Source organism: Ursus maritimus, unplaced genomic scaffold (assembly GCF_017311325.1).
Source record: "Ursus maritimus isolate PB19 unplaced genomic scaffold, ASM1731132v1 scaffold_16, whole genome shotgun sequence".
In the NCBI taxonomy this organism is placed as follows: Eukaryota; Metazoa; Chordata; class Mammalia; order Carnivora; family Ursidae; genus Ursus; species Ursus maritimus.
In genome coordinates, this window is record NW_024424008.1 from 40,288,557 (window position 1) to 40,298,164 (window position 9,608).

At 41.9% G+C, this 9,608-nt stretch overlaps 1 protein-coding gene across 1 annotated transcript in view; it reads left to right on the plus strand.

The window, feature by feature from the left end:
• Positions 1-8,582, plus strand: part of LOC121102902 (transforming protein p68/c-ets-1-like) — a 32,108-nt gene extending 23,526 nt beyond the window's left edge. The window contains exon 3 of the mRNA XM_040631044.1: positions 7,758-8,582. Within this exon, the coding sequence (XP_040486978.1) occupies positions 7,758-7,937 (180 nt within the window). The 3' untranslated portion in view covers positions 7,938-8,582. The remainder of the gene's footprint in view (positions 1-7,757) is intronic.
• Positions 8,583-9,608: the final 1,026 nt, after the last annotated feature.

The window sequence follows — 9,608 nt, forward strand, 5'->3', positions numbered from 1 at the left end:
AGCAAGAGCGATGGCTTCGAGGTTTGGCAGGGTTGGGAGGGGAAGGGCCACGTTTGGCAGGGTTGGGAGGGGAAGGGCAGAAGATGCTCCTGAAGAGATAGCAGCAGGGGGTTGTGGGTTGGGGAGAAGAGAGAGTCCCTGACTCTGAGGCTCTGAGAGGTGGAGCTAGGGAGAAGCAATAAAGTAGACGGGACCTTGACTGGAGGGCGAATGGGTGTAGTCAGCTGTGGTGCTGGTCATTAGAGCGGGCTCACCTTCGGAGCGGAGCAGGGACAGGGTGTGCCCATCCTTCTAGTAGCTTCCAGATTTCCGGGGCTTTGTTTTACTTGTTTCCATTGTCATAAAGGTGAATCATGTGGGCTTGGGCTGTGTCCTCTGACAGCCCCCAGGAGGACAGGGAGAGGAGTGCCCTTCTCTAGGCAGCTTGTCACCATGTGTGGGACAGAGCAGGGTAAATTGTGTGCTTTCCAGAGATGCCCCGGGGGAGGGGACGCAATCCCTCCAAGGCCCTGTGGCTCCCATCCTTCCATTGGTGGCCACTGGCCAACCACCCTTGGTTCCAAAGCTCTGCCTTTGGCTTCCAGGACTCTATGCTTTCTTGTTTTTCTTCCTCTGTCTTCAACTGTCCCCTCTTGTTTGTTTTTTCCTCTTTCATGTCTTTTAACTCTAGGCAACTTTACAGACCCATTTTTTTTTTCACAGACCCATTTTTTAATTTTTTTCTGTTTTGTTTGAACTACTATTTTTCTTGACTTTGTCCTCTCACCGGGTGCTCCATGTTTCCAGATCTAACTGCACCCTTTCTAGTCCTCTCCTCTCCTGCATCCACCTTCGGGACCCCCCGCCCCACCAAGTTGCTCCATCTAAACACAACTAAGGGTGAAATTCTCTTCCTCTCTCCTTTCTTATGAATTTAAACTCACCTTTGTTGTTATGATAGAAGCAAGCAATCTGAGTGTTATCTGGGATTCCCCCCCCACCCTTCATCTCCTATCAGTTAAAAAATCATGTTGATTCTTCCTTTGAAACATACTTACATTTCTTGTTCCCTCTTCACCTCTACACTCATGACCCTGACCTAACTCTGTCCTCGTACCTGGACTCCTGCTCAGCGCGAGAGCTAGCAGGACACCAGTGGAGCACTCACGTGGGGGCCAAACATAGGGTTGCCCCAGCACTCGGCAATCAAGCTAAATGGTATCTTAATGCAATATTTTCAAAAGTAGAAATTAATGCAAAAATCATTATAAAAAATAAAAGTTTCAAAGAAAGTTAGGATTAGTAGTACTGAGCTTTTTTCTCTTTGCCTCAGTCTCCAATATGGCTCTGTGAGGCACTCTAGTGCCTAGGTCAGCTTCCTCCCCTCCTTCTCTTGCCTAGCCCATCCTACTTGGCACCATCAAACAAGTCTTCTAGAACATATTGATTCACGATGTCACTACCTCTAATGCAACCTCCAAAGCCTTTCTCCTGTCTGGTATTTACGGCCCTCAACATTGCGATCCGACCTTGTCCCTCCAGCTTTACTTCTTCCTAAGTACCCTCCCTGGCAAGCATCCACGTTGGCCAAGAGCACACCGTTCGCTCATGCTTCTCACCACCAAACAACACAGTCTTTATTTCTAGATCGCCTATCTGAGTCTTATTCTTCCTTTGACAGTATTATATGCTCCTTTTCACCTTAAGGTGTGTGATCATCTTTCTTTTTTGCTCTCTAGGCCCTTCACCACATGTTGTAGGTTAAATCTTACTCAACCTTTCAGTTACCTTAATTTGCTTCCTCCAGGAAGTATTACCTGCTGCCGCGACTCTCCCCCTACACACTGGTACTTAACCCTGTCACATCTCCTCTCTGTAATTTCCTGTTTACTTGTCTGAATGTCCCTAAGGGTGAAGTTCGTTTCTTTTCTTTTCTTTTTTTTTAAAGATTTTATTTATTTATTTGACAGAGATAGAGACAGCCAGCGAGACAGGGAACACAAGCAGGGGGAGTGGGAGAGGAAGAAGCAGGCTCATAGCAGAGGAGCCTGATGTGGGGCTCGATCCCATAACGCCGGGATCACGCCCTGAGCCGAAGGCAGGCGCTTAACCGCTGTGCCACCCAGGCGCCCCTGAAGTTCGTTTCTTGTTCATATTGTGTTCTTAGCAGCTAACATGATACTTGGCATAGACTAGGAGCATGATAGAAATTTGCTCCATAAGGCACATGGCCATAATTTGCCCAGTACCTATCCTAGGACAGCAGTCACCCTTCTTGAGAAATCTGTGCAAAGGCCGCATAAGCTTCATGTTGGACAGGTAGAAGAAAAGACAGTCTGAAACCAAATAGACTTGGGTTTGAATTCTATCTTTATTATTTTATTAGCTGTGTGGCCTTTGAAATTTACACGTCCTCTTTTTAAAAAAGATTTTATTTATTTATTTGATGGGGGCGCGGGGGGCGTGGGAGGAGCAGAGGGAGAGGGACAAGCAGGTTCTTCGCTGAGCGCAGAGCCCGACTTGGGACTTGATTCCAGGACCCTGAGGTCATGACCTGGGCTGAAATCAAGTGTCAGACGCTTAACTAACTGAGCCGCCCAAGCACCACTACTTGTCCTCTTGAAGCCTCAGCCTGTTCTTCTGCAAAATGGGGGTAGAAATACTAATCTTGCATGCGTGTGGTGAGGATTAAATGTGACCATTTCTGCACAATGCTTAGCACAGCACCCGGCATAGAGCACGTGCGTGATGTACGTTAGGTCCTTTCAGTAATCACCTGTGGCGTGAATGAGTGAGGACCTGTCAGATGGTTTTCTTAAAACTGTGACAGGGACTGAAAATGTTGCTTGCATCTCATGAGTTCACCTTCAGTTGCAGCCAGGAAAGGACGGTGTCAACAAAGAGACTCAAACTTATTTTGGGTGGCGCTTTTTTAAAGCAACGAGGTGGGGGTTGTGCAGCCCAGATTTCTGACTTGTTAATAACCTGCTTCTTTCTCCTCAACTAAGACAGTTTCATAATGAATTGGAACTAGCTATGTGGTTCTTTTGAGTAAAAATGTCATTTTCATACTCTATGAAATAGGCATTAAGTCAGTTTGTGAAATGTCTAATAAACAGGCAGGTGTCTAGATAACAAGAGTCGTGGTGCTTCCAGGAGCATCTGCTAGCAAAGATGTTTGTGGTTCATGGTAGGCTTGGTGCGTTACCTCCTTCTCATTCTTAAAAGTAGGGTCCTCTGGCTCCGCTGAGGACAGCTAAAGAGAAAATATGTCTTAAAATAGATTTTCATTTATAAAATAATATATGAATGATCCCTGACAACAAAAAACCTGGTTTGGGGCAGGAGTGATTCCTCAAAAAAAAAAAAAAAAAAAAAAAAGCCACATAAATTCAGTCTGATGCTGAGCATGGTTGTTAATTGGAGGCTGGGAGTTGACTTATCACACTGCTACATTGTGGTCATTGCCTGTCTGAAACCTCATTGCTTTATTCCTAACCCACAAAGTACTCCTTCTGCCTTCCATCTCTCCCCTGCACAGCATATCCGGATAATTTTCCTTCAACACTTCTTTGCACATAACACCTTGCCATCAGTAGACTTTCCTTAGCAGAGGAAGCCTAAACTTGTAAACCCGAAAAAAAGTTCTCCATCCCATCTTGCCTCAAAATGAATGAAATATTTAGGAATAGATTTAGCCAAGGAGGTGAAACACCTATACTCTGAAAACTGTAAGACACTGATGGAAGAAATTGAAGATGACAAAAACAAATGGAATGACATACAATGCTCATGGATTGGAAGAATTAATATTGTCAAAATATCCATATTACACAAAGCAATCTACAGATTCAATGTAATCCCTATCAAAATACCAATAACATTTTTCATATAACTAGGGCATTTGTATGAAACAAAGAAAGACCTTGAATAGCCAAAGTAATCCTGAGAAAGAACAAAGCTGGAGGCATCACAATCCCAGATTTCACTATATACTACAAAACTGTAGTAATAAAAACAGAACCGTACTGGCACAAAAATAGACATATAGATCTATGGAACAGGATAGGGAGCCCAGAAATAAATCCATACTTATATGGTCAATTAATCTATAATGAAGGAGGCAAGAACATCCAATGGGGGAAAAGACATTTTCTTCAACAAATGGTGTTGGGAAAACTGGACAGCTACGTGCAAAAGAATGAAACTGGACCATGGTCTTACACCGTACACAAAAATAAACTCAAAATGGATTAAAGACCTAAATATGAGACATGAAACCATAAAACTCCTAGAAGAAAACATAGGCAGTAATTTCTTTGACATCACCTTTAGCAATATTTTTCTAGATATGTCTCGTCAGGCAAGGGAAACAAAAGTAGAAATAAACTGTCAGGTCTACACTAAAACGAAAAGCTTTTACACAGTGGAGGAAACCACCAATAAAATAAAAAGACAACCCGCCAACTGGGAAAAGATATTTGCAAATGATACATCCAATTAAGGTTTAATATCCAAAATATATAAAGAATTTATACAACTCAACACCAAAAAAGCAAATAATCCAAAATCTTCTGGGCACAAGACATGAACAGACCTTTCTCCAAAGAAGACTACAGATAGCCCACAGGCACATGAAGAGATGTTCAACGTCACCAATCATCAGGGAAATACAAATCAAACTCACCATGAGATTCACCTTACACCTGTCAGAATGGCTAAAATCAACAACACAAGATACAACAAGTGTTGAAGAGGATGAAGAAAAAGGAACTCTCATGTGCTGTTGGTGGGAATGCAAACGATGCAGTCACTGTAGAAAACAGTATAGAGGTTCCTCAAAATAAAAATAGAATTACCATATGATTCAATTCCACTACTGGGTATTTACTTAAAGAAAACAAAACCACTAATTTGCAAAGATACATGCACCCCTATGTTTATTGCAGCATTATTTACAATAGTCAAGATATGGAAGCAGCCTAAGTGTCCATGGGTAGAAGAATGGACAAAGAAAATGTGAGATACCCACACGCATGCACGCACACGCACACACACATGCACACACGCACACACACACGCTGGAATATTGCTTAGCCATAAAACGAGTGAAATCTTGCCTTTTGTGACAGCACAGATACACCTAGAGGGTATTATGCTAAGTGAAATAAGTCAGATGAAGACAAATACTATATGATTTCACTTACATTTGGAACCTAAAAAGAAAAAAAAAACCCCAAACGAGCAAACAAAAACAGACCCAGAAATACAGAAAACAAACTGGTATTTGCGAGAAGAGAGGGGGGTTTGGGGGATGGACGAATTAGGTGAAAGGGATTAGGAGTACAAAATTCCAGCTATAAAATATGTCACGGAGATAAAAAGTACAGCACAGGGAATATAATCAGTAATATTGTAATATCTTTGCACAGTGACAAATGGTGACTATACTTATCATGGCGAGCACAATGCAATATGTAGATTTGTCGAATCACTATGGTCTACACCTGAAGCTAACATAACATTGTATGTCAACTATACTTGAGTAACAAATATAAAAAAATAAGTAAATGATATAAAATGCAAAAACAAAAATTTCTCCTCAGGTTCTTAATACCCCTGCAGGGCCTATAACCCACTACCTACTATCTACCTACAAGGGTTCTGCTTGTACTATCTACCGCCATCTTCTAAGGCTCCTAAAAGGAGCGTTTAGGCAAACCATGCATACACTGTCCCAAAAGAACAGGGTTAGGCAACTTAGAAGTCTCCTCCTGATAATTTAGAATCAGAATTTCCTCACTTGAGACCCAATTTCTACAACTCTTATCCTTGACATTGAATTTTGAGGAAGACTCTAGAGAAACATCAAAGTTGGGGATAGATATTGAGAGCACACAGGTAGTCCAGGAAATATATTTCAGATTGATTCAGTTGCAAAGTGTGGTTGAAGACCCACTTATCCTTGGGGATTCAAAAGTTCTTGCCTTGGGAACTTAAAATATGAAAATGCAATGTCCCCCAAATGGTTTTAACCAGAATTCAGGAAACATTTTCTGACTGAAACTCAGTAGAGTGTACTTGCCAGTATTTCCCTAAATCTTTTGGTCCCAAACACAAACAGCTAGCGAGTATTCTAGTGGTTCTCACCAGGGTCTGGTAGCAGAAGCCAAGTATGTTAGCCTTTGCTACTCAACGACTCGAGGTGACTCCCTTCAGTTCCAAGGCCGTTATTATGTTCTCGGCACCTTTAGCCCAGTTAGAAGTTGAACAGCCCAAAATAAACTTCATCCAGCCCTACTTAGAATGATTTTGCGAATATTATGGAAAATGTCATCCTATTTAATGCGTACAAATGTCCTTCTATATTTTGGCTTTGATGGTCATTTTTATGAAAATAAAACACTCTCTTGTGTTATTTTTACTGAGCTTAAGTTAATGGACAATTGCAAAATGGGGAAGAGAGAGTAGAGAGAGAATGTTAAATCTAAGAGACCAGCTCTGAGTTCTTGTCCTGTAGGTCAGGGGGAGAGCGGGCATGGGAGTGTCTCCAATGAGAGCTTCTTACTGGGGGTTAGCAAGCTACCCTTCAGGTAGGAGAATACCAGCTGAGTAGCTGTATTTAATAATTAGCCCCTTAACATCAGTAGATTTAACCATATCAAATTCTAGCAGAGTTTGGTTATCTTGAGGTTTTTATGAAGGTAGAAGGACCATAAGAGAAGATAAAAAAAAAAAAAAAAAAAAAAAAAAAAAAAAGAAAAGAAAGGATAGGCCAGTGTAGATTAGTCTCCTCAGGAAATCTTTCTGTGAATCTGTTGCTTCTCCTTTTGTGTTTTATTTTTAACCCTCTCGCTCAATCCCAGGAACGGGAAGGGTCTGTTATATCAAAACATTATCGACCTTCTATTGGGCACCACAGAGGCAATTTACACATGCATTTCATATTTTCTCTTACACATATTGTACTTAATCCTTATGAGGTAGGTATTATTCCCATCTTATAATTGAGTAAACTGAGGTTTAGATAAAGGAACAGGCCCGGGCCTTCCATTAGTAAGTGGTAGAGCCAGGATTTGAATCCATGTATGTATCTAGCGTCAAAGAATAGGGTCTTCAACACTGCAAAATATGCCTCCCACGTGTGCTTAAGGACGCACATCTGCCTTCCGTAAAGAGTACTGGGTAGATGGTATATTTTATGATTTTCACAAAACAGATGAAAGAGTGGCACAAGTTCCCAAATGTTGCAAGAAACTGAAAATTTCTGTCTAGCCGTCAATATCATTAAAACCCATGCACAACCGATTCACTGAAAAAAGAGTGATTATTATTACATAGGCCCATTTTTTGGTTTTCCTTTGGCATTTGTCACCTACTGGTTCTATGAGATTAGAATGTCTTGTAAGGATGTCCGTTTACGGTGTTTTTACAGTGTAAGATCACAAAAAAATTCAAAAGCCAGGATTGTATTAGGACGGCCGAGATTCTGCTGTTAATCATGGGTCCTTATTTGAGAATTAGAAAAGGTAGTTGTCAAATGCTTGAAGAAATGGGTGAAAGTCATTGCACACACGGTCTAATAAGAGACCCTTCTTCCCTGTGTCTTTATTTTGGGGGAAGAGGGTATGTGATCAGTAGTTGGCTCTATTCTGTTATCATCTATGGATGATTTCTACTCACATGTGGTTGTAGGATAGGAAGTGATTATTCCATTCGGGCTACAGTATAGAGATTTTCCTGGTAATATATTTCCTTATTTTTTTCCTTGTCACCAGAGGCAGGGACCTATCAACTCCTACGAAGATCCTCGAATGGCCTGTGGTTTCCAGTCCAATTATCACCCGCAACGAGCTTACTACCCCTTCTGGGATGAGATGGCCACTCAGGAAGTTCCTACTGGTCTGGAACACTGCGGCTCAGGTAGGAACGTGAACAAAGGCTCGGCCTGCAGCTAGAGTCGGAGGACAGTGGGAGTGTGATGTGGGCTGCATTCTCTGCGGGAACAACAGCTGTCACGGCTTATGTGGGGACAAGATGCTATTGTTCTCTAATGGAAAGTCCCACAACTTCTCCATAATTCTGAGTACTTTATTCTCCAGCGACAGGAAGATGAAACTCTAAGAATGAGCCCAAGAGAGGTTGCTTCAGGTCTTCATCCTGTAAATAGTTCTGTGCACCATGTATTTCCTGAGATTTACCCATTTCGGCCGGGTTGTTGACAAAGGGCCTAGAAGTTCTGCAGTCGGAGAGTATGAGCCGGATAAACAGTTAGTCTTCTTGCAAAACGGAATTTCTTTATTCATCTTTTTCTCCCCATTGTTCTCCACCTCTTAGCCGGTCCCCACCTGCATCTGGCTCCTTTGTCCTCCGTGCCCTCTCTCTCCCCAGCTCTCCCTCACAGACCTCCTTCCTCTCCTCCCAGCATTCCGTTCTCTCCCTGCCTTGCTGGTCACCGTGCTGCCCCCTGGTGAACAGGAATTGCATTCCTCCAGAGAGCTCTCCCGTGGGTCCCCTCTCCCAAGGACCTGACAGGTTAAGAGTCCTTACCCTTATTCTGTTTTGCAGAAGTCACTGTGTATCTCACAAATTCCATGAGTCCGCGTTGACCTGCTAGCATTCTTCTTACTTTATTTTTAATGCAAAATGTAAAACTTGATTTGGGGATTCTGAAGTGATGGGTATTAAATTCAGTTTATCACAAGGCCAGATTAGATATCCAAATACCAAAAAACCAGTTCAAATCTGTATTTTCTCCCAGGATGAATTCTCATTACTCTCATATGTTGGAAAATATGTAATTCTGAGACATAACAGGGAGAAAGCCACGGGGAGCTCAGTTAAATACAACTTTTTTGTTCAGTGTTCCTTTATTCCACGTAACGATATGGTAGACTACTTTTATGATAGCAGAGACAGAAAATAAATGTTTGTTTTGTTGCCCATGCTTTAGCTTTGACCAGAAATACAGAGGCATAAAGCAAGATGATATGGCACTTGGTGGGGGTTGAGAGGAAGGCATGGGAGTCACTTTCCAGTTGTCTGGTTCCTTTCTAGGGCAGAACGAAATCAATCCCTGTGTTCCATAGTCTCTTGACTCAATAGCCATTGATATTTGCGATATTCATTGACATCACTCTTGGATTTCAGACTTGGTACATTATGCTGTCACTGCCTGCTTGATTCTTCCAAGCAGAAATACAAATGTCTCAAATAGCTATCCATTTAAAAAGGAGACAGGGAGGATTTTGCCCCTGTTCGCAGGTTAGACTTAAGGACTTAAGATTTTAAGAGATGAAAAAAGTCATCCTTTACAAACTGTTCTAAACAAACAGGTCTTATTTGTATAAGCAAAAGGTCAGGACTGTTGTGCCTACATTTGTATAATTCTTGAATCCTATCAATGCCACTAGGCTTAAGTCTTGTATCTTCCAGTGCAACCCAGGTTAAAGTTACCTTGCCTTAACACTTTCTGCTCTGGATGGTGCTTCTGTTTGCTGTAAGTTACATCTTGTTACTAGCTGACGTTATTCTACCCTGGTCCATAGCCTCAAGATCAGAATGTCCCTTCATAGCTAAAACACATGGTCCTTTTTTTTTTTTTTTTCCAGCTGAGAAGTACATACATT